The 27,475-nt window shown below is 33.2% G+C and overlaps 1 protein-coding gene across 1 annotated transcript in view; it reads right to left on the reverse strand.

Moving 5' to 3' along the window:
- The window catches only part of CARPB (Carbonic anhydrase-related protein B), a 335,706-nt gene that overhangs the window by 83,304 nt on the left and 224,927 nt on the right, over positions 1-27,475 (reverse strand). Inside the window, exon 5 of the mRNA XM_089632140.1 lies at positions 26,538-26,729. Within this exon, the coding sequence (XP_089488266.1) occupies positions 26,538-26,729 (192 nt within the window). The remainder of the gene's footprint in view (positions 1-26,537; positions 26,730-27,475) is intronic.

Below are 27,475 nucleotides of genomic sequence, written 5' to 3' on the forward strand. Positions count from 1 at the left end.
AAGGTAAAGACGAGTTGAGCAGAAAGCTGAAAAACACCTTTTAGGCAACGGCAGCTTTCGACAACTTGACTAAATAATGACAAAAGTTTGGTTTGGCAATTGTAATTATTAACACCTGCTCACTTTCTATGACACCAATGATTGCAGGAATTATAAACGATATTATCAAAGTTTTGCAAAATTCGAAACAATAATAATAAGTGAATGTTTACTTCCGAAGTTTCAACCCTCATTTCAATTAGCATAGACAGCCCACAATATTAAATTCGCAAAACAAGGAACTAATTATTTAGCTGATCTGAGCTCGAAAATACATGTATATAGATAGTACACATATAACTAATTCTAGTTCATGTTTATAAAACTTTTTTACTTTTTGATATTTTTCGTTAGTGGTAATTTTTATTTATTGAAAACAAAATGAGAATGTAAAGCGAATTAACAAAGAAAGGAGTGTATAAAGAATATCCGAGTATGACGCGAACGTGAACCGTAGAAAAAGTCGGGGACGCCCGAGGAAGACATGGCACGATCGAATGAACCAAATACTTAAATTTGTTCATGTCATATAAGTAAAAAAAAATACAGTGTGTGGCAAGCCTACGCACGACGGAAGTGAAACTTTTATTATTCTTCTCTCTCTCTTTTCATTTCATTTTCTCTTTTTTTCTGTCTATTGACATATTTATATTAAGCATATGATAAAAAAATTAAAAGTTATAAAAATATGGGATTCGAACACGGGTCCTGCATAACGAGTGTCGAACGCTCTGCCTCTAGACCGCGAGGAGAGATATTTCACGCGACGCGGCGTTATCGGCTTTGATTAGTAATTTTAATGATTCAAAGTAAAAATAATTAATCAAAACACCGAGCGACTCTACCGGCTCGATTTGTAAGCTATATTTCGAACAAAATATCATATAGGTACCGTAAATTAAAGTAAAGGTAAATTAACAAATTTATGTAATTTTTTACTACATTATTACAAATCGTTGATAAATACAAAAATGACGACCGGCATAGTCCAGTGGTAACGCATTGGACTGCCATTCCGAAGGTCGCGGGTTCGAACCCGGCGTGCGCAAATAAATTTTATTTGATTAATTTGTGTTATTTCACAATTAATTAATTAAAATAATATATAGTATATTTGCGGCACGTTCTAGAGTGAAAGATACTACCAGTATCACCCTGGTGTAAGACCACCATTCAGAATTGAAGCGTTGCTCCAAATGGCTTTAGCCGTGTTTAGTGACTAGATCTGAATAGCCAGGTACTTCCTCACCTTCCTCTTTCCCTTCCCCACTTACCTTCAGCCTCACAACATACCCCAATTGGGGATGCCATAGTCTCACTGGCTCCAGACGGGAGCAGTTGGGACTCTTGTTAGGTATTCACTATAAAAAAAAAAAAAAAATAATAATTAATCAAAATACCGAGCGACTCTACCGGCTCGATTTGTAAGCTATATTTCGACCAAAATATCATATAATAATAATAATAATAATAAGTGTTTTATTATCTTTTTTTGTGTAACAAATAGATAGGTATATAGGTACGGTAAAGTAAATTTAATTTAAATTAACAAATTTATCTATTTTTTTACTAAATTATTACAAATCGTTGATAAAAAAAAATTAAAAGTTATAAAAATATGGGATTCGAACCCGGGTCCTGCATAACGAGTGTCGAACGCTCTGCCTCTAGACCGCGGCTATTACGTATTCGACCAAAATATCATATAGTCAAAATATCTAAAAGTCGCAGCACGAGAGCATTTTATCACTTTAAAAAAAATTATTATTAAGAAAATCACAAAAAGAAAGAAAAAAATTAGTTAAAGCGGGGATCGAACCTCGTTTCTTCACGACGACAATCGGGCGCTCTGCCTCTAGACCGCGAAACTGAGTTTGGAGAGTGACCTAAAGTAGGTATATAATATTGGCTAGGCTCCTATAGCGAAATGATCACGGTTTTTCATGACGGTCATGAGTTGGTTTTACTCCGGTCCTCGAAATTGCATAACGCGCGTAAAGAAGTTTCACTTCAAAAAACGGAAGGGTCTGTATCAGATGATGTATGAATGCAAATGAAGTGAAGAGTGTGTGCCAAGCGAGTTGATTGGTGGTCCATCCACATTGCCAATCTCTGGTGCGTTCAGCGTGATTGTAGGTTAGTTAATTATTTAATGATTTGTGATAAATAATAAACATGATTGACAATTTTGCACATGGACGTAGTTGTTATTTCTTTTTTTATTCATAAAACGAAAACGAAAGATCTATTAAAAAGAATGTTAAAAAATCGACTCTAAACGAGATGTAGACTAACCTGTTTCCCGCTTGTATTGTACGATTTTCTAGACACCGTGTAAAATTGTTAAAACTTATTCCACGAGGTGAGAAAACATTTGTGATTGATGGTCGAAAAGGAATAAATAAATAATAATAATTCGAATTGAAACTTAACGAAATACATAAGATCCGGATGACGCCTCATTATTATTCCCAATTCACGTGTCTACCCAAACACTGCGCACTATGTAGAACTCGCTCCGGAAAGACGGGAATTTGAAAGACAAATAGAAGTGGGATATGGGAAAAACATTTGGAACATTGGGAGGTATTATAGGATCGATTGAAGCTTCGAGTTGGGCCCGTGAGAAGAATCGAACACTTTCAGATGTGAAGTGGAAAGTTGTGTGTTGTTGAGCTGATGTTTACAGAATGTTCTTACGAAGTGGCTTAGGGCCGCACACATCATCATATCAAACTTCTGTTCCCGGAGCGGGGAGCGGGGCGGGTAGCGGCCTCCCGAGCGGGTGCCGAGAGGAAGGGGGAAGTATTCGACTTCTTTATGCCCCACGTAAATTTCGCCTTGTCTTACGTGAGCCCAAAAGCATGGCTCTTGCGAAATTTTCATCATAATATTCTCTAGAAGCAACAGTTGCATTATTAATGGAACAAACCATTCCCGAGAATATAAGGCGTTCATTTGTACCAGTGTCCGTAGAAGGGTATTCTTCCAAAGCATGCCATTGCTAGCAAGGAGTGAGAAGGAATAATAATTTGCACGATTTTATTTGTACTGTTTATTTGTGTTAAAATAAATAGTACAAATTCATCTTGTTGTTATCGTTTTCCTTCATCATCATGTCATCACAATAATTCCACACTGAACATGGGTTTATGGAATAATATTCATTATAAATACGCAACACAAGATTTAGTCAAAATTATGGTACGATTATGTCCATTCCAAAAATTACTAATAAATACGGCCAACGAACATTAACTTTTCTTGTGCGTTCTATATTTAATAAGATGATAATAGATATAAAAAGTGAATCCACCTACATAACTTAACTAAAAAACAAGCTAAAAAGATGGTTAATTAATCAAGATTTTATAAATTGATATTGTTTATAAATTCATTTATCTATTGATTGTTCGTAATTGTGTAAATATACTGAGTGCCTTGTATAAGTATGTTGACTGTTCATATGAGTATATTGATAGTATATATGTATCTGTTTATGTATTTTATGTCTTTGTATTGTAGTCACTTGAAATGTTATTCTTCTGCATCAATTTTCTATTTTATGGCTTATCGTTATATGTGTGATTAAGTGTTATAATTAATTAATCACTTTAACACATTTTTATTTTTATGACGCTTACCGGTTTCAGCCTATTACGGCCATATTCATATTGGTACAATTATCCATACTATGGTAAATAAATTTTTTATGTATTAGGGGTGGAAAAAAAATTGTATTAGTCTGATGACGATCGTGATAGATTGAAACTTAATAAACGTTTTAAATTGTTTTAATAATAATCATTAAATTATTGATGTAAACGTGAATAAGTATTTAGTTTCTCTGCTTGTTTTCCGAATTTCCAAGCAATAACAACAAACTGGCATCACAGTGAGTCCCCCAATGGCCCGGGAACGTGTCTGACGAGAATATGAGTACCAACTAACAACTGAGAATTGGGCAAGGAAGAAAAAGCAGATTTGTCACCGCGCGGCTGGTACACCTTTACACAATTCAGCTTTTCCTCACGCACAGTGGAAATATGATTCTGCTTATTGCCCTCCCGTCTGGCAAGTATAGCCGTGCGGGAATTCTTATACTACTTTTATAACCAATCCAGTTATCAAACGATTTCTTTATCTAGCTTTTCCACGAATCTGTGTCATATCCATGCTACGAGAAAAACATGTTCGTTTAATGTTATTTGAGAAAACTCGGTAACATGATCATGTCACCTCCACCAGAGAATCTCGAAATAATAATTACAAGGAAATCGAAACATGATCAATAAAACAATGAACGAATTAAATAATAAATAGCCGAGGTATGGACAAGGGGAGTATCAATACAGAAGGGAGTCTAGCACAATGAATATTCACTATAAAAAAAAAAAAAAAAAAATGAAATCGATAACTTTACAATATCGGATCGATAGGCGGAACTATCAACGATTTTAAAACTTCCCAAGCACGGTTGCAATGTTTGATATCCAGACCAATATTGATAACATAATGAATCAGAATCGATATACTCTGGAAATATTGACGCATTCATCTATAAATTGCCATTGCTGAACGCAAAAATTACAAATTTTAATAAATTGAAAATGTTGAATTAAAATATTAACTTTAATGTTAATATTCCTGGTCAGTGGCTGAGTTGACATCGCATTTGGGTCCCACCCAGGCGTAGTGTGTTCGATTCCTCGGCTGGCTAAGTCCTCCATCACAGCACAAGCAACATTCATGATTAATTAAATGTCCCGCGAACTCTGGAAAACCTGAACTAGTTAATCATATTAAGCGTTCTTTTGTTCTAGTTTCAACATTATGCGGTTTTTGTCCAATGTAGAACTGACTGGAATGGCTGGACAATTATTTCACCTAATTTTATAAATGCCCAAGTGGCTCAAAATATTCTCTTTGTCTTTAGGGTTTACTATTATTATTTTTTGAAAATCAAAAACACAGATAAATTTGGGAAATGTATCAATAAATTGACTTAAAACCAAGTATTTTCGTTTAATTTATTTAAAAAAATATAAACGTATTAATCAGTCCATGTGAACTTTTTGATGATTTGTTTATGAGATCATTAATCATAACACACATGGCTAACATTTTTTGTTTCTCGAAGCTGGAACGGAATCAATAGATCGCGTCTTAATTATGTCCATGGATCACGAATACGGTTTTTTTCAGTTAAAAAAGTTTCGTCAGTTCACCCTCATTCATAAATAAGCCAGTTATTTTGCATAACAAACGACATTTTCCAAAAAGTCGTGCATATTGACAGCTTTTCCGACACAAGAGGCCTAAAAAGTAGCAGCTTTTGTCAACCGACTGCGACTGTCGGAATCATATTCTTTGCTCGCAAATATTTTAAAACAATAATTTATTAGTAAGGGGGTAAGTTTGTATGCGGGAAGGGCAAAGTTGGAAGCACGGCAGGTATGTTTGTTTGTGACGTCACGCATTTCAATAGCATTACCTAAAGGGGGACGTGACGGGTTGCCGGTAGCTGTCTGCAGGTAGCAGCTATCTGTAGGTACTAGCTATCTGCAGGTACCAGCTATCTGTAGGTACTAGCTATCTGCAGGTACCAGCTATCTGCTGGATGTTGGCTGCTTGCTAGCTGCTGACTGTCCTCATTACCCTGCTAATGGGTCAGCTGCTAGTTATGTGTACTAGAACAAGCATTATTGCAATTACCCGTAATGCACATTGTGTGGCTTATTGACTGTTCTGTGGGCCATTCTCTGCTAAGGGCTGTGAATGGATTACGTCAGCGGGAATTAATAAATAATAATTCATATTTGGACACTTTGTATTTTAATGTTTTACCAAACAATCAACCCACAAAAACCATCTTTAAAAAAAATATTCGATATGTTTGGAGGATAATTATTACTTAAAAGACCGAGTATTTTTTGACCCAATTGATGATCCCATGCACCCCAAGAGAGTATTTCGTAAAGGTTTTTTTGTCTTTATATCTTAAATGATTTTATACAAAGTGACATCTCACGAGAAATACTTATCTGTTATTGAGTTTGTGATTCCACTAAAGGGCAGAATGTACAAGGTGACACGTGTTCGTCAAAGGTCAGAAAGCTTTTTTCTATCATAAATAAAAAGTGCCAAAATGTTTTTCATACAAACATAGTAGATGGCTTGGTCCTTCGAGAATAATAAAACTTCCTTCTTTTAGTAGTTGCGGTCAGTGATGAGATTAGATTTTTTCATAAGAAAATTGTGTTTTCATGTTGGACTCGCAAAAAAAAATGTTGTTTTACACAAAAGTTGTTGTTGTTTTACACTTGTATTTTACAAAATAAGTTTATTTACAGTAGTCACTTACTAAAATTGAAAGCTATTCATTCTACACGTACGTAGGGAAAACGTGGGTTTATTTATGTATTGTTGTCTAAATACGATATTTATATAATATCAGAACATGTTAAACATTTCTGTCCGGCTGAAATAAATAGAAATGTTGAGATATTCTGGGAGGTATAGGTACTAGGTAGTAAGTACTCACACTGAATGTTTGGTGAGGCATTGATTAAATTGACATTTCACTTTTGCTTATGAATATTGCGAAGCTCAGATTAAAACGAACAAAGGTTGAATCATCCCTTCAACCCTTTCTCACAAATAATAATATCGCCGTCGGTTAGAAATTTGCCTAATACTCCGGTAATAGCCCCTAAGTGGATTTAAGCTTCCTACTTTTGTAAATATCTAAATATTCCCCAATCTCCAGTACTGCGAAGGCCTCAAGATGTCCTTTTGAAGGCATCGTAAAGTAAAGTACCGCCGAATGTATTGTTTATTGAGCGACTTGATCAAACCGAATATTGGAAATAGAATTAATATCATGCGACCGCATTAAGTCATATTGGAGACTCCTTCTGCCTCATCTCTGTTGTTTGATTACTTAAGTACATTATTTTAGTTTTGGCTTCCTATTATTTGTATTGGATCGAGTTGGATCCGAGTACACATTGAAATTTTAGAATAAAGCGCTTCCTAAAAACGAATTAGAGCCTAAATCATGGTTTTATCCCTATTAAATCTATAACGTTAACTAGAGTCTTAGAATATCTTAACAAATAATGCTTACATTAGATTATTATATATAATCACTTGTAGAATAAGATTATACGTGATATTTATTTATTTGATTTTTCACGCCCTGCTGGGCTGTTTATGTTTATTTTTTCTAAAAACAAAGAACATCTAATATACATCAACATAAAAATAAAATACTTTACTTAATAGTAGATTGCAAGATAGTAAATAGATTCTGATACATTATCGGAAACACTACTAAAGAAATAAGTCTGTGGAAAAATCCTTGATCTACTAAAATACTTTAGTGTATGTCCCGGACGCAATGATCGCCATGTTCCATGATGTTATAAGAAGAGAGCTGGAGTATGCTAGTGTTGTGTAATGTGTGGACTCCGCACCGAACTAAATATGTAAATATGCTAGTAAAAATCCAGAAAAAGACTTAGGTATGTCTATAAGCGGATGCATGGAACTTATTCGAGGCAAAAAATAGATTAAGCCTAGAAACTAGACGTTACGCAAATATTGCAATACTTAGTTTAAATGAAATTCATAACTTCACTATCCACGGATAGTCCATTCCTCTAAGAATGCAATGGCTTATACGTGGCTCAAAACTTCAGCCGTAGTCGGCGCCATGACTTGTTCAAGATACCACACGGCAGAACAGATGTACTATTACTGAGGAATGGCGCTGTTTAATACAATTTCAGAAACACTTGATGATCCCTAATGTTCAGAGATTCAGAATGAGAAGATTGTACTGTTATTAGATTAACAATCTATTTTATACTATAAACAATATTATACAGGTATCAGTCGCACAATAAATAAATGAAATAAGTCAAAACAGAGCTAGGCAGTTTATTCTTAGTGATTAAGACATTACATTTGTCATTAACAACCTAATAATTACTACCCATATTTTGTATACGCCAAATGGGAGTATACAATTGTAGTTATCGAAATAATACCACAGATAATGTCTTGATGTTGGGCTGTCCATTATTGATTTTGTGATTAATCAACAAGTTAAGTCATTGATTTTTCATTGGGTTCGTCATAATAATTTGTAAAATACTTATATTACTTATACACAAATACATACTTATTTACATATATCGTACTGAAAAAAATATTATACAGTGCCAAAGAACTTTTTCTCTCTTCCTGCGACAACTGGGTATAGAGATGCATAAATGAGGATATAATCTTTTCTACCCGGTGAGCGCGCTGCCTATTATTGCTACTGTAGGGCTTTTGTTACACGTAATAATTATATAAAAATGTTTATAGCAAAATATACTGTTCTTTGTGCTTACAGCAATCTTTTAAATAAACACGCTCACTGCCGTAATTGAGGGTATAAGTTGGGTTGGTGCTGGGGTTCCAGAGGCCGATGTTAGAGATAGTGAGAATCGGGTTTGATTCTAATTTGAAGTAAAAAGTTTTGGCTAAGTCTATTATATGTTTTCACAGTGGAAGAATATTCGAGTAAGTATTAATATTACTATTCCAGACGATCATTATTCGATTTATTAAAAAAAGGTTTTATTTTGTAATAATATTTAGCTAATTTATATAGCGCCGTTTTCGTGAGAAATCACCTCAAGGACAAAAGTTATATCCAAGTTTAATTAAAATTACGCGTTACTCTTTCGCCGCTGAAGGCCTTATCAAACTGTTTTATAGTTTTGATAAAGCCTAATTGATAATATACAGTTTGATAATGCCTTCAGGAGGCAAAACAGCTGTCACATGTAGTAATAATTATACAGAAGAACTAGTTTACTAATAAACCGTTTTTTATACATTTAAAAAAAAATCATTGAAGAAGTGAATAATACTAACAAATCTTTACAAAAAATGAAAAATAACAAGAGATCTAATATTTAACAAAAAATAAAGGTCTCAACGGGATCTAACCTGGATAACGTCTTTACCCACTCGACCATTAGGATCAAGTTATTTTAGGTCATATTTGTCGATCTCATATGACAATTTCAGAATCAACAATAATAGTCCAAAATACGTTCACTACTTACATCTAAAAGTAATATTGTTTAAATCTTGTGTTGTTTCTTAATAATTTATTTACCTTAATACTAACAAATATATAATTGAACTAGAATTCCCTCACCAAACACAAGAGCATTGTCTCTTTATGGTGAGGAAAGGCTACTTCAATTTCTATTGTTTTATATCTTGTTTATATCCTGTATACTTATCTATGTAAAAAAAAAATTTTCAATATTAAATAAAAAAAAATTTAAAAAAAAAAAAAAAAAAATAAAAAAAAAAAAATCATCTGTGCTTTGGTAAAACCCTTTCAGCCACATTTTTTTGGAAATGTTACTTTTGATTCAAATACAATAGTTTTCAAAGAATACCTCGGTAAAATATTTTTTGCTAATTAAGCATTTTTAATACTGAAAACTAAATTTATTCGTAACGTAATGTTATTCGGTTTTTGCGAGAAAATCATAAATGAAATTACTAAACTCTCAAAATTAAAACAATTATAAATATAATTTGCAATATTTTAAAACATAATTTTGAGAAACAAATAACCATTTTTTATATAAATATCAAGTTTTTCAATATGTTTCCTGTAAAATTTCCATTTTGTGGCTTGAAGGGTTCTCCAAACCACAAAGTCAAATATTAGTGAATACATAAAGTTAAATGGAGTTCTACGAATAAAACTTGCCAAAAATAAAGCAATAAAATGGCCCAACCCGTTAAATGAAATTAACTTATTTATTACAGTGCAGTATTTAGAACAGAAATTATTTTAACGTAGATACTCTGAAAACTTTGACTGTACAACTCGGAAATTTGTGTTAGGTTAGGTTTTATATTTTTATGTATGAAAAAAAGAAACATGTATAACACGCATAACATAAATAAAATTTGAAAAATATTTGAGTTAAGCTACCTACTCTCTAGTCCCTTATATGGTTGAAAAAAAAATTTTTTTTGATATCAAAATCATACCCACTATTTCTTTTTGAACTACCCAGACTTACTTAAATACAAAATTTTATCTTCCTACGTCAACATTAACCCGTGCCGACAGAGCTCTGAAGATTTTGAAAATTGCTGTTTTTAACCCTTTCCGTTATGTATTGAAATCAATTGAAATAATGATAATAATAATAAACTTTTATTACACACAGGGAGTACACAGAACGAATAAATCATGAACAGTACAAAGTAAGCAGTTTAAATATTTATATTTAAAATAATATTTATTAAAAGAAGATAAAATTACAGACCAGGCAGGATATTTTCCTTTGAGGGTCTCTTTTTTACAATCTGCATACAGATTTCTATTCTCTTGCACACAGCGTAGCAAAAATTGCTTTTGTTCTTCATTTGCAGTGATCAAACCATGGAAATCTTGCATAAGTTTTACAGCTCTTTCAGCTGTATCATTAACTGCCCTTAAAGAAAAAACTTTTCGTTTTGCCTCTATATAGGCAACATCTTCGTCCCACGTAGAAACGGGTCTCTGGAGGAAGTTCTCATCAATTTTTAATCGAGAAAATAAATTTGTGCTTTTGACAGACACAAAATCACTTAATAATTTTCCTGCGATAATAAATAAGTTTTATTATCAGTTTAGTGAAAACAGTATAAAAAATAAAACTATGTATTCCTACTTACCATACAAAAAATCAGACATATCTTCTTTCGATGGAATGTATCTCTTCCCAGAATCATACAAACTCTCTCTTTGTAAGTTCACTACAATGTTTCCCTTGGTTTGTGTATTAACTTCATCATCAAAGAGTGACAAAACGGCAATTTCTTCTGACAAGTACCAAAGATGTTGACTAAAATTGCTCAGGGCTGCTTTGGAGATCAATTTGTCAACAGTTTCATATTCCTTAAGCCTCTTTAAAAAGCACAAATCTTGATTTGGTGCCTTTACCGCCAGACTACATCCAAGCCATGGTTTCACATATATAACCGCAATGAATAAACAAACGTCTTGAAGTGCTCGTTTATCCTCGGCGCTAATTTTGAACTGGGATTGCAACAAACATATCTTTAAAGAGTAAATAGCTCTAGCCATCCACCTTGCTCGATGCATCGCTCCAGGAGGTCTGATATTAATTTTTTTCTCATTATCTCCTCCTAAGAAAATAATAGATAGTTCAATCAGCTCACGATAATCGTCACGTACAATGGTTTTGTGCAGTTCTTGATTATAAAATGTCAACAGTTCTTCTATTGTTGTATTACAAAAATGTTGTGTGACGATATCGGTGTATGTTTCAATAGCAGCAGGATTAATAGTTTTCCAGTTGTCTCTAAACTTTTTGAACATTGGAATATCAGGGCTACTAGTAACTTGTTGGATTTTTGTTTCAAACACACATTTCAAAACCAGTTCGTAAACGTGATGGCGGCAAGCAAAGAGTAGTAATTCCCTGTCTAGTCTTTGTTCCAAAAGTACACAGGCTCCTTTCAATCGCCCTGTATTAGACGCAGTTGTGTCACAACACATTATTTGAACTTTGTCATCGATGTTCCAGTCATGAAGTGCGTTTAACACAGCTTTAGCTTGATCCTGGCCGGAAGAGCTCTCCAGTTTGGGTACAGCCAGCAGTTGTTCCTTTTCTCCAAATGAAATTAGAATTGACAGGCGTTCTTCTTTAGAACTTCTCACGTCCAGTCCAGGTAATAATTTCCCATCCCAGTGAACGGTCACCATTTCAAGCATATTATCCTGAAAATCTGATTTTATAGATTCCGCTCTATCTTTTCTACTCTGTGTGCGAATGCGTTGAATGGACGATTTGTTTATCGGAAAATCATCACAGCTAAGGTCTAGCGCTTCTACTACAGCATGAAGAATATAGACAGAATCCCTTATGCTTAATTGACATCTATCTAAAGCTGCAACTAACTTAGGCGTGATAAAGTTTTTCCGTCCTCTTTTTGTAGTAGTTTCAGAAACCGTTTGAGAGGTGGTTGGCAAGAGTTCCTCGAGGCTTTCTTCAGAGCTGGTATGTTGATCGGTATGTCCTTGTGTTTGTATAAAATCTTGTGTAGTAAGAGATGACGATAAACTCGCGAAACACATTTGCTCATGTCTTTTCTTCTCTTTTAATTTTCTCTCTCTTGTCCTTTCTTCTTTTTCGGCTAACTTTTTGTCTACACCCGCTAAGCATCCTGGACGGCCTGGTTCTCTTTGTTTTTGTAAAAATATTTTGTCTTCTTCTATTTTCATCCGTTCCAAAGCATCAACGTGTGCTATATCGAATATATTGTTTTTAAAGTCCTCCTCACGGCGCTTGTAAACAAGTGTTTTTTTTTTGGAATTTTTTTGCAACTCCCTCCAAGCATGGTGAAGATCCACAAGTTTTTTTACACAGTTAGGTATAGCTCTGGTAGGGATTCTAGCTTTTTCCCAAAATATAATACACTCTCGAATGACGAGATTCGCGCTTTCACTAACAGTCAATTTAACTTCGCGAATGTTAAAAAAAAAGTACTGCAAGAACTTGCCGGTTAGACGGTAACTTTGCGCCTGTTATTTGATAATTTACGTCACCAACTAAGAAAATACTTTTTTTATTGCTTCTTAATTCCACTGCCATCTTTTAAATGTAAAACAATACCTACGTGATAATCACGAGAATAACTGAACACAAATGACAGATACCGCGAGTGCGCGCCGCTACTTCCGCGCAACTTGTATGAACATGATTCGGTGCAAGTCGGCACGGGTTATCGTGCTCCGAATAAGGTAAAAAAAAAATTCGAGTGTTTTAGAAGCAAAGGAACAAAACTAAGACCTATGCATTAGAAAATAAAAACTTTGAAATATAAGGGACACCCTACTACCTACTATAACAAATGCACTGTACTGTGAAGTGCAATCTGTGTAAGTTTTTATTTTGATATTAATTAACTTTAACAAATATAAGGTACTGCCTGTTTTCACTTATATACTATACAAATGGGTATTCCAGCAATTATGTTGAACTACAACACTCCGTTAAATTATATTTTTACGTACTTGGTATTTCTATATAAAATTCTAAATGATTTAGTTGATAGTCCGGTATTGCTAGAATTCGTAAGCTTTCAGATTCCACAACGTAATACTAGAAGTTAGGATTTATTTCAGTGTGAAAATTCTGGGACTAACTACCATATGTATTCCTCTTTGCCCAGAATAATAATGGAGGGAAACAATTATACCAAGTCAGTGGACATCTTCAATTTATCTTTAAAAAAATATAATATGTTGTAAATGAAGCAATTCAGTTATGTATAATAAATAATGTATATTTCTTAATATTCTAATGTAAAAGCCCCGAAAAAGGGCGTTAGTAAATAAATAAATAAAAAAAAAAACAAATAAGGTACTGCCTCTTTACATGTGTATTATAATAAAATAATACAGCAGACATAAGCCCAATTGTGATATTGTACGTATATGAGATTTGTTCCCTTAATATTGGGACCCGCCATTAAAATAATACGTCTATTTAATTATATTATAAGTCTTTTAAAACGTTTTTTGTTTTTGTTTTGACTAAGGTTAAAGCTTCCTACTCAGGAACTAAAGTGGACAACTCTACCAAATTCGGAAATTGCCGATCGAGTAGGACAACTGCTGTATGTCATCCGATCTAAGAGAGATGCTTATATATCCGCGTGTATGTATGTACATATTTGCCACTCAAAATGCAATGTCATCGAAAAACAGTTTAACTACCGCGTTTTGGCTCGATGGGATGTCGAGAAGTGGGTTGATTTCCGCTTCCAAGATTTGCATTAATTTATTACCGAAGACAAAAGTGAAATTTTAATCGATTCATTTAACAAATTTTAACGATAAGATCAAGTACGCAACACAATAATCTCCAATAACATTAATTGATGAACAAGTTTCATCGGGGCCAAAAACAAAAACCTGTTATATTTTTTGTTTCAGAAGGAGTGTTTGTTTCGGAAAGAGTGTTTGTTTCGGAAAGAGTGTTTGTTTCGGAAGGAGTGTTTGTTTCGGAAGGAGTGTTTGTTTCGGAAGGAGTGTTTGTTTCGGAAGGAGTGTTTGTTTCGGAAGGAGTGTTTGTTTCGGAAGGAGTGTTTGTTTCGGAAGGAGTGTTTGTTTCGGAAGCAGTGTTTGTTTCGGAAGGAGTGTTTGTTTCGGAAGGAGTTTTTTTTTCGGAAGGAGTGTTTGTTTCGGAATGAGTGTTTGTTTCGAAAGGAGTGTTTGTTTTGGAAGGAGTGTTTGTGGCCGAAGATAATATTTTATCTTCCCTCGATTAAAAAGGCTTCAATATATTTTGCGCGTATTATAACGATGATTGTGGAATGAAGATCGGGTCGGTTCTCGGTTGATATCTGATCCGCGCTGGGATTTGTTGACAGACAATACAATGAATTATTTATCCTGGTTAAACCTTTACTGCGTATTTAACGAAGAAGAAAATCCTTTATGCCGACACCAGCCGCATTCAGAGTAATATGGTGGTCCGAGATCATCTCGTGGCTTCTTTGTAAATAATTATTTATCTTCTGTTTGCCGTTCGCTCGCTGTCGAAGTTTTGATTTGGGGGATTATTTAAAGCCGAGCCACTTTATTGTATCTTAATAAATTCGATAGCGATCCTTCTCTCCAAACCTCTCCCCACAAGGCGGTTATCACTTCCCGGAACTTTATTACTGAGCCGTGTTAATTTGTTATTCAGTTTCAACACAAGTATTAGGCCTTGATTAATGAACATTTGTCACTTCGGCAAGTTTGCTAATGTGTTTAGGCTTCTAGCAAAATAAACTTTCATTTATAATTGATATGAATTGGGTGTTTGTTTTTTGTGGATTATAAATACCACAAGAAGGCGGCCCTTCTGATTGACAATCCGTTGATGCAATGTAGGCATGCTGAGTCTGTTCTAAAAGTACTTCAATTGACCACCATCAGTGCACATGAGCGAAACACGGACACGAGCCGTTCAAAGTTCATGAAAATGGATCGTTTCTTCGGCTCATTTTTGGGTAAGTGGGCTCGGATATGGAACGAGCTACCGGTATCTGTTTTTCCTCCACCATTAAATGCGGTCCTCTTCAAGACTCGCATTAATAAATCTCTTTCTACAGCCCCACCTCAACCTCTTCGGGGCACTCGTTTGATGTGTCACATAAAAAAAGAACTCTCCAAGAATTTCTTAATGTTCAGCGCCAACACCATAATTTGGAAGCATCGGTGTTTTTTCTTCTTTTATTAATTTATGGTACCTACGTGTCTCCACGCCATATATCAAGACACAACAGCATCGTCACAAGTCTTGTTCAAATACCGCGTTGTATTCAACCTCATTTAAGTTATGTGCGTTGTTTCACAATTATGAATTCTTTTAAATGTTAATATAATAACAGCATATTTGCAGCACGTTCCAGAGTGAGTTCTGAATACCACCCTAGTGATAAATCACAATTCCGAATTGAAACGTTGCTTAGAATGGCTTTAGCCGTCTTTGATGACCAAATACATAGTTACTTAATTACTGATTATTTTACTATTTTGAATAACCAGATGCTTCCCCATCTTTCTTCCCCATCTACTACCCCTACTCATCTTCTGACTCACAATATACCCCAATCGGGATGACATCCAAACGGCGGTTGCGAGCTGTTGAGACTCTTGTGAGGTATTCAAATGGAGGAACAAAAATTGACAGTTTACATTTTACTAGTTTGAACAATTTATTAGAAAATAGCATAAACAAAAAATCGCTCTCGATAAGTGAGAAAAGCATTTCGCTTTGACTTTACTTTTCACTTTTAATAATATTGATAATGCTCACTCAGTTCGATATTAGAATCCTGTAGGTTTGCATATCATTTCCTTGAACTTGCAGTCACTCAGTGGCTTATTATATTATTAGTTACACTGTTTAAAACAACTGTACACTTAATTAGAATTGAACGTGTTCTCTGTGTCACTTATTATTATTGTAAACTTTATTATGTATATTAAGTAAATGTTATTATTATTGAGCTTATTCTGTTGGTAACTGAAAATGTCATATTAAGAGACGTTTTGAAGACAAGTATTCATATAATAAAAATAATACAGGTTATAACATTAATTAGGATCAAATAAAATTATATAAAGCAACAAAAACCAAAAGTCGTTCACGTAAATAATAATTCATAAAAAATTTTTTTTCGGGGAAACCTACAGTTAAGGATGTAATTTATAGCTAACCAAAGATGACAGGATGTACATACACTAAATACAATTAACAACAGAATTATATAAATCATATTAAATAATTATATAAATTAATCAAAAAAATCTGTAGCATAGTAACTTTTTTGTTTAAAACGGTTGGTTTTCATAAAACACACATGTTTTATAGTATATGCATACCTTCTATACACACATGTCAATATTGATACCTAATTCATTTAATTGTTTTTCTCTCGGAGACAAAAGTAATAGGGCGTTTTAGTTTGCAATAGTAAAAACATAATAACGAACATACAAACCCTCATAAATATGATGATAAAGCCGCTACCTACTGAAGCTTAAGATAATACATATTACAAGTCTCATCGTGCAGCAGTAGTTAATCCTGTCGACTGATTAGTTCCGTGGGTCTGGGAGGTGGGGAGTGGGGGACGCGGCTCGGAAGTGCGGCAGATCGCTTCCTTCCGGCTCCTGATAGCGGCTGTAGACCACTTCGGGGGTTTCACACAATTAAGGAAATTTATGGGTAATTAATAGAATAGGATTGCACCATTTGGTCGGTAAATTTACATAGAATCGCGTCCGTCGCGTCGTTCCAACATGAGGATCCTGAACTAGTTGCAACCGACGACCCAGAAGGGCTGTTGAAATTTGTAAAAAATATATGTGAGATGTAATCTAATAATGCACCCAGGAAATAACTTCAAAATCAAACTTCACTTCGTTAAGGCGATGCATCACGTCGTGTAATATTTTAAATTGGGCCGCTATCAATAACAACCCTTACGTAGATGGCGATAAGGTTTAAATTCCCGCTTAACACTATCCGCCTGTTTTGATTTATGCAAGAAAAAAACATGGCCAAAAAGTGCCTTTTATTTTATTTTGTGGATTTTCCGGCATAATTATTTAAAATTTTTTCGATCATTTTATAAATAACTTAATTTGCCACATTATAAAATAAAATCATAATCGAAAATGGGTTCGTATGTAGGAGATTTTGAACTGTAAAGCAGTTTTCATAGGCCTTTACATTATTTTTTTCTGGGCTTATAAAAAGACTTATCTGAAAAATACTTAATTATTTCAAAGGCCAAGATGTATTCTACTCGCAGTATTTAATTAAAGCATCTGAAACATTTCTGGGCGAACAAATTTTCAAACCAAAAACACATGATTTTGCATTACTACGTATGGCATCGCCTTAAAACAGTAATTACATGCAGGGGCGGTCCGGAGGCAAACGGCGCCTGGCGGGAGTAAAATTTTGGCGCCCACTGTCAAAACCAGTAGAATTCAATAATATTCGGATGATTTGAATTTTTGTGTAGCGCCATTTTATGAAAAATAACCTCAATGGCGATGTGTTGGGATTGTTAGGTGTTTGGTTATCATTGCCTTGGCAATTTGGCGCCCGGAGCGGACTGCTCTAATAGTGCCTGCATACCACCGGTCCTGTTTACATAACTGAGAAAAAGCCAGCTTGAGCTAGGTTAGTTTATAAATTTCTCAGATTCATCGAATAATTACAATAGGATTCGAAAAAAAACTCTTTATTCGGCGGCTTAGAAATTACTAAAGAAAATAGTTTGAATTATTACATACCAAGCCTGATAATATGCGCTTTTAACTGCGATTCAAATAGATTTACTGAATGAAAAGATGCTTCATAATATTTATTAACATTAATAGTGTTGCATTTTTCTGATTTAATATTAATTAGTAATACACAATAGAATACATTACTTTCGACCGCACATCATTTCGAAATACGTTTGCAAAAGTGTGGGTGGTTTCGTTTTCATCTCAAATGGAAAATTCCATCGTTTGGAAAATCAAGGTTTCAAAATGAATTTTAACACTTATCAGAGATATTTTTTGACGAAACCTTTCAATATAATCCAATTTAGGTGCTGAAAAATTGTTTGTTCAATAGAAAAAAAATGAAGGAATTTGAAAATCAGCATTTAGTGACAAATACCAACTTATAATAAACATTATAGTTTACAAAAATCATAAACAGGATTGTCCAACGATGAAAAGATACTTTCAATCGAATACTTGATTCAATATAAATAAATTACTTAACTTTTTGTATAAAATTGTTAATTCCAAAATAGACTGTTGTGAAATCTGCATCTCATCGATTTTAAAATACCAAATCGAGCACCCAGGCAAAAAATATTATTCTACAACAATAATTCCGGGTCTAACTTCATACACTTATATATATATTTGTTTGAAAATTAATTGTATTCACTTAATTATTATTATCTTTTTATGCCATCTGCACTTTTAAAACTGTTTTTTTTTCTCTTTTATTATATTATGTACATTTAAATGGAAAATTATATGTACCAAGTATAATGTTAATATTTTAAGTTTTTGGTTATTTATTTTGTGGTTTTTTTTTAAATAAAAACCTTATGTTGTGAGTGTATTATGCAGCAAATCTTGTAAAATGTGTATCATGTAAAAGCCAATCAGAGCGTTTAAATAAATGAATAAAATAGTAATTTATAAAATATGAAATAAATTACAGTTCATAAAAAACTGAAATTTTATAAAAAAAATGCTTAAATATTCTGTAAATTGGATAATCATCGTCGAAATTCGTGGAACAAATATGATTTTAATAAAAACAAACGCTCGTAAAAACGTGATAAGCTGAATAAAATAATACAATAAGGGAGTGGTGTGATAGCATATTTCCAAATGAGCAAATTTGCAAGTTATTCTTGTCACACGCTCCCCTCAGTTCAGGCTTGGCCAACTTCCCGGGAGTTTAAGATCGCGGTTCGAGCGCTTTGGCCCGACCGCAGAACGCTGCAGGGTGCCCCAGTGGCGCGGGACTATATTTCTACTTCCTAATACTGCCCTGCCTAGTTGCTTGGTCACGGAAGGTGACATACATACCGACAGTTAGAAAACCATTATAATCATTAAATAAATATTCCATATCGTAAATAATATTACGATCCATTCATTATTTTTGATTATCGATTAACTAATTATTGCTTACCAGCTTGCTAAAAAGGGGCAAACAGGCAATCCAAATATTTCGGCGCTTCGACGAATTCCACATCCATTCAGTTTACGTTTGTCATTCTAATTTTTCAATTGCAATTGTCCAATAGGTATAGCTTTCAAATATCTTTATAATACCGGTATAGACTTGTGAAAATCACGGGATATTCAGAATTCCTGTCAAATTATTTCCAATTTTAAAATTTTTATATTTAAAGCAAATCCGAGTTAAATAAATCGTTAAAGCAGAGTTACGTAGGACAGATACACGACCAAATTCAGTATTTTTGATTTATAATATAATATTTACTCTATTTTTACACCATACATGTCTAACTTTTCACTTAAGTTCCCTCTGTAACCTGTCACTTTTAAATTTCACTTTGTAACTTTTCCCTTTGAGTGATTTTCGGCATACTATGCCAAGTTCGCAAAGCGTCTTGAAAGAAAAATTCGCTCATTTACTAATATTTTTTTATAAATCTTAAAAATATAGGATAAGCGCACTTGAAGTAAAATGACACTAGACTTCGCTATATAAATACCATGTTATTATTATTATTAAAAGATGAACGGTAAAACATAGGTGATTTCATTGGCTATATAGCATTATAATCAGTTTATACGTCTCCGTATAAAAATTCAGAGCTATGATTTTTTTTAAATGATGGCGAGAATTTTCGAAAAAACGCCAATTACTCGAATGTTTAAGCTTTAAACTTCGATTTTAAAATTTTTACTTAATAACTTAACTTCACACAAGTAATATATATGTTCTCCTCTCCCGAGCACAAGTATTAACGTTATCAGGAGAGTGTATGTAATATAATATAAACCAAAATTATTATATTGTAATAAAATTTATGGAGAAAAAAAAACACATTACAAAAACGACATGTACGCGTGTAGGACTAAATAAGTGCATTCATTTTTTGTTCAACGACTTGTATGTATTTTAGTGATAATATTTGGCAAAGCAACTAAACTGAAAATATTAAAAATAAATATTTTAGGAAACATGTTGTGCAGCCCTGTTTTCATTATGCTATCGTTTCAGCCAGAACAGCTGACAAAGTATTTGTTGGTAGTACCACGATTGTTAAAACCAAAGTGTTCCTGAAATCATCCCTTCAATAAACTTAATAATGCAACTTTACTCATTTCTAGAGACGTTTATACACAACTACATGTAGACGGTATTATCATATCGTGTTTGTAGCCTTTGTGGAAATGCGGGGTAAGCGTACACTATATTTACACTCTGTCATGTTTTATTGGTACTAAGATGGTGTACTTACCAAGCATTATGTATGTTAGTGGTTACATTCGTTACTGAGCTTTCTCGAGAACAGCTTCTATATATATTATTTGTCGCCAAACCATGTTTTATTAAATATGCAAGAAAATTACACAAAAGCTTGAAACAGTGGGTACAGGTGTAACGTTCTAAAAGCAAGTGAAATGGTTAGAATTTGTAATTTAATATGTGGTAGAGACGCACATACGAAAAACACTCTAATATAAGTGATAAAATATTATATTTACAAATATCGGTCCGCTACGTAAAATGAAACTATATCACAAAGTATTTCATTACCTATTACTATCTTATATAAGTATAAAAAAAATATGTTTCTTTGTTTGTCTCGTATGTGTTCCTATACCATTCATTCGCTTACGATGAAAATTTAAAGTGAAAATTCAAGTGCAACAAATACTTATCATAGTACAATCACATTATATCTCTATTTGTTATATCATATTATATAACAATTTACCAATAGAAATAAAGTCAATTGCCAAATACGAGAGTTTCAGGAAGGCGCTTGGGGATATCTTGATGAGTGAGTGGGATAGTGTCGGTAACCTGCTTCTCGTACTCAGATAGAGGTGTATATATTGTTTCATGTGTGAGGAAGAAGATACATGTATGTAAGTATAATATGTATGTTGTATGTATGTATGTATAGGTATGTATATGCATATATGTATGTGTATATACTCTCGTGTGCATGTGTATGTATGTACATATGTGTGCATACATACACAATTTATTTTATTATTTTATTGAAAACTTTTGCAATTTTTGTGAGTTATTGAAATTTAAACATTTAAACATTTTTTTACCAATTTTCAAATTTTTTTTATAATTCTACCAAAATATGTTTACAATAGACTTAAATTCAAACTAACCATTCCTCCATTGGGCACCATGAAACAGGCAGCTGCCTAGTATGGTGCTCTAATGCATCTTCTCTAAATAAATGTATTAATCATGTAACATATACTTATAAATAAATAAGTAAAATTTTTACCTTACAAATGCACCCAGTTGTCAGGTATACTAGAATTCAGAACCTGAAAACTTTACCCAAATCCACTCAAGTCCCCGAGCAATGCCGACTTCACGTCAGCTAGTCATGTTAGTCATACATCAGCACCTTAACTGTGATTTTTCACATAAACGAAGCTACACAAATCATCCAAATATTATCACTAAGGTAAGTCAGGACACATATTAAATCTGCTTTTAGAAACTATTAAAATTTTATAATTAAATACATATCAGTTTCGCAGATAAAAGAGGCAAATTATTAAACGAATTAAGAAACATCTTAAATTTCACCCATATCCCTCAATAAACCGGAATTGAATCGATATTTTGTATGCCTCAAACAAATCCTTCAAGAGTATTTAATAAAAACGTAAACAAAGATTTTTTTTGGAACTTATTAGCAAAACCTTAATGAACAAGGGTTGGTTGTGCTCCCTCGGGGTGTGTTTGGTTTGCTTACCTTAACAATTTGTAGGAATTCCAGAAGCGGCTGTTTTTACCGGAAAAGGGTTGCCGGACCCTTGGGCCATCCTTTAATTGTACCTCCCCTATACTCACCCCACCATCCTTGTTCCTGCCATCTTTACCAATGAAGAAGTGTTAGCTTATTAATGAAAAGTCATGTTTATATGAACTTATTGGATAGTGCAATTACTTTTAGCTCGGAACTCCATAAAATGTATTTTTGTTATAAGAAAAGGCATTAAATTTCATTGTCAAGGTATTTCCAGTAATGTATTTTGGCGGCTTTTTAAATTTCTAGGAAAATTTAAAATATACTAGCAGCTGACGAAGTTATGCATGGTTTGGAGTAAAGTTTTGATTATAATTTTTGTACCTGAAAACTGGGTCTATTTTTAAGATGGAGATAATATTATTCTAAATAATTGGAAAGTTTATTTTTTAAAAGTTCTTGTTTTACTTGATAATGCCACGTCTTTCTCGAGCATGCCTGATTTCCACTTTTCGATACTATATACCACATTGGTAATACTAAAAAATATATTATTTTGACTTTAAATAATAAAAATTATCATTTTATTATTTGTATAGCGCCGTTTTCGTAAAAAAATTACCTCAAGGGCGCTTAACAACTTAATTTATGCATTTAATCTATTCCTATAACTTAGACGTATAACTTATTACTGGTGGCTTCTAACTAAGTTTTATAACTAGTGACTTATAACTACTGGGTTATAACTAAGATTAATGTGTAGTGATGTACAATTTATGCTTTTAACTAGTGCCATATTTAAAAGTATCCATATTTTTATGACCGAGGGGGTATTTACACAATACTGCTATAATATGACTTACAACTCAGGCTTAAACTAAAGATTTACGACTAACATACGTTTACAAATACGATTTACGTTTACAAATACAGATTGTTATGATTTCTGCTCGTGGTAAAAAAAAAAATATTTGACGCATAATAAATGGTTATTACATTAAAGTGGGTAGTCAAGAAGAAATGTAAATTTCCTGGACTATGCATTGAAATACTACTGAAAAAAATGGAGTCATTCTTTTGGTTACAACAAGTTGAAAAAGTGAGACTTTAGTTTTTCTCTGAACTCAGATGACTTGTCGATCTTTCGTAAATGTGAAGGGAGTTTGTTCTGCTTTAAACACTTCTGTCACTAATAAGAACAAACTTTGAAATTTTCATAGAAATCGGTCCAGTAGTTTTTGAGTCTATAGGGGACAAACATTTTTTTTTATATATGCAGTGTTAAGCGACGTTCTTGACCTACTTCAACCAGTGGTTCCTGACGTTATTTGGAGTAAACAAAAGTAAATCAAATTTTCGTTTTCGGTCGCTTTTTATGTTTTTTATAAATTTTCATTTTTTTTTAATTTTCAGTTTTTTTAAATTTTTTTTTTTTTAAATTTTCATTTTTTTTTAAATTTTCGTAAATTTTTTTTTTTTTTTAAATTTAAAAAAAAACGTCCACAAGTCGTCACTGGTCACTCGGTCCGAGTAACCGCCCACTCCCTGACGTTGACCCTAGCTGTCCAATTACTACTGATTTTCTATGTTTTTTGTAGGAAAAAAAAGTTTACTCCAAACGATGTTAGGAATCACACGTTAGAGTAAGTTAAGTACGTCCCTTATCACCCTGTATAGATTCTTTACTTCCCACTCCTACGCCTTTGAGTTTCTACCGGGAAAATACTTACTTGTATAAAATAATGTTAATTTACTAAAATCTGATCTAATTAACCGGACTAACAAACTATCAGTAAAACACAAATGTGTAATGAGGATGTCGGAACACGAGTTCGTTAAAATTGTAATAATTTCATATTTCGTCATTGTGTTTATCATGATAAGCGCAGCTGCAAGAACACATATTCCGGTATATTCTGAAAGTACTAATATTTTATTAGTACTTAAATGGCCTTCCATCATATTTTTAACAAGTTTTTAACAAATCAGCCAGAATAATTTTTCTCCGTGTAAAAGGCTTCTTAAGGTATTATTAGAAATCTATATTATTGCTTCTAAAAAAGGTTTTAAAAAGGAATAAGGAAGCCTTCAGGAATTTAAGGAAACAGTGACATGGTTTACACTTCCCATAAATTTTGATTAAAAAGTTACAATTGGAAAGAAATTTGTTTATTCATAAAAAAATAAAATTCTATTAAAAAAACAGAATCGTCTTTTTAATTTTTAGTTTCGTGTTGATTCCATTTTTCGATATTTTTTTATCTTTTTATATATTAAAGGTATACCAGGCCAAACAATTAATTAAGATATCTGAATCAAGCAGCTTGCATTAATTACTCACTAAATCCTATTTCATATGTTTTAAGACCGTTAAAAATAATGTATTTATAGACGTTTCCACCTTTGAGAACTTTCCATATTATATTTATGGAAATTTAATTGTATTTCTTAAACCGATTTACACAAACACATTTTATCGAGTATAATGATTGAAGCAGGTTTATTTCGTAATATTTAATTAAAATACAAAAAGCTTTGAATGTGTGTGCGAGAACTCTTTAGATCGACTTAATAAGCAGAGCAAAGAGTAACAATCAAAGGATTTAATAATAAAACGGAAAATTACTTCAAAACTATAAAATTCATTCATCAAAAACGATTTTTCTGCATTCACAGAAATCAACTAGGTACTTAGATTATTTACAAGCACTAAAACTGTTCGTCTTCCAAAGGCGAAAAGTAATAAAACTGGATATTATTAAAATTACATAGGAATACTTGCACATCAGACAATCTATAAGAAATCCATACAGCGTCGATTTATATTCGTCCTGTGTTTTCCTTTTGATTTTAACAGCTCGATGGCAAGAATAATTACCATCGAACAATAAATAATAAATCCATACAGCGTCGATTTATATTCGTCCTGTGTTTTGGTTTTGATCTTAACAGCTCGATGGCAAGAATAATTACCATCGAACAATACATAATAAATCCATACAGCGTCGATTTATATTCGTCCTATGTTTTGCTTTTGATTTTAACAGCATGATGACAAGAATAATTATTATCGAACAATACATTAAAATCCATACAGCCTCGATTTATATTCATCTGTGTTTTCCTTTTGATTTTTACAGCTTGTTGGCTGAAATAATTATTTTCGAACAATAAGAAATCCACCATCGTCATCAGTGAGATAAATTCACGGTCGCTTTTCTAAACGTACTTTCCCCAAAACACAGCACGTGCCGCAGATATACTCTCAATCAGTCTTCCCAACATCAGCCCTAATCTTCACACCATTCCTCCACGTTTGTTTTGCTATAAGTGATAAACCATGTCTGATTTGTGTTTGTATTATTCATTCGGATAACTTAGCCGACATTAAGCAACAATATTGAAAACTTTTATAAAATGTGAACAATGTGTTAAACTTTGTTGTCACAGTGACAGCCTTTACGCTGGAAATTCACTGAGTACCGATTCTGTATACATAATATACTCAAAGTAGGTTGATTGACTCCCTCATTCGAGCAAGCCTCCTCCTGGTCTCGAATGTCCACCTTCGACCCTCACATCACTTTATCTCGATTATTTCTCACAACTATACCAAGTAGCTGCTCCATTTCCTTCACGCCTTTCAAGTAACTTCCCCCAATAGGTGAATTAACTGGAGCATTGAGAACATCGATAAATAAAGCACATCCTCAACATTGAAATATTACACGCGTTATTCTAAAGGCAGAGCAGGCGAGCCGAAGAATCCAGTTTCACGCAATTAAAGGGAAAAACACACTGGTTCCAACTATGCAACGTATGCAAAATATGCAACACTACGTTCCCAGGTCAACATGCACACTTGTGCTAATCACGTACCGCAAATGTGAATCGTAGAATCTTGATATTTAATGAATTTTACGTTATAAACTTCTTCATAATGTTTTCTTAAAGCTTTTAGTTTTTCATCTCTCTTTTTGACAACAAAACAAACAATAAATATCAGTTAACACCAGACGTCACAACAAACATAAACCTAAACGTCAAATCAACTCGTTTTTCATACATCCCACGACATTCTGATCAGCACAGATCGGCGTTGCAATAGGAGGGGATGATTGCACTGCGTCTGACAAGTCTTTAGTATGTATGTTTCTAAAACATCTATTTTAATAGAAAATGTATGGATTGTTGGTTGGCCATATGTTTTAATGAGTTGCTTACGTTGCGTACGTGGGTTTAGTATGTCCTTGTCAATTGTATTGTTTTATACCTGCCACCACACAACTTTCCTCCAACCTCATACAATAAAGCATGAAAATACTCATAAGATAAAAAATTGCGGCCAGCCTAAAAAGCGATAATGTAATAATCGTGCTTACCTCAGCAGGGAAGGCGTATCCATTGATGCTGTGTTCTGAGCCGAACTGGTCGTGCAGGCCGTAGTGGATGTGTATCTCGTGAAACTGATACTTGTATGACAGTGGCCCACCGGTGATGTTAATATGGTGGCGCGTGTCATTCTCGACCGTGAAGATCACAGAGTGGCCCGTGTTGGAGATCATGCCGTTTATCTGGGGAATCAAATTATTTTCATTGTTATGAATACACAATGGTAATGGTGGGTAATAGTAATAATCCTAAATTTGTCATCAAACATACTAATAAAGGGTGTGGACATAAATAAGCGTGGGTCTGTTTGTGATGTTACTCTGGTTCAAATAAGTCGGATTTGTTGAATTTAAATGCTATTTTTCGATATCAGAAAACTTTGTGTAAAAAAATCATGTAAGCCATACTGTTAGTACCTGCCTATATAATAATTTATTTTTAATAAAATAAAATACTTTTTTGTTTTAAAACCACGATATTTATTAATTTAAGAACCGACCGGTTTCGCTTTACTTAAGCATCATCAGGGTACAAATTAATACTAGTATTAATTTGTACCCTGATACACATCCTGCCAATAGCCATTGCTCCTGGTATTTGAATTTTAGTCGTTCGTGTTATTGCTTTTCTGATTCTTTTTATTTCCAACGCGACAAAAATTGCAACCCTTGATTCATACTGAATATGAGTTTTAAGATTTATGTTTATTATTTAAACACCCATTGAGCATTTTGTTTACGTTAATATTTTTTTAATAATGAACCAAATTAAGTAAGAATAATCTTACAATAAAAATATAAAATTGGTACAGTTGTGATTATTGCACATTCAAATGTATATTTGCTTTTTGAAGGAAGAAATTTTCTTAAAGTTAAATGTGTCAGCACACCAAATTATACTATCCACCCAATGCCATCTCTGATTACAA

This window comes from Hesperophylax consimilis, chromosome 5, assembly GCF_061612785.1.
Source record: "Hesperophylax consimilis isolate HC1 chromosome 5, BYU_Hcon_1.0, whole genome shotgun sequence".
Taxonomy (NCBI): Eukaryota; Metazoa; Arthropoda; class Insecta; order Trichoptera; family Limnephilidae; genus Hesperophylax; species Hesperophylax consimilis.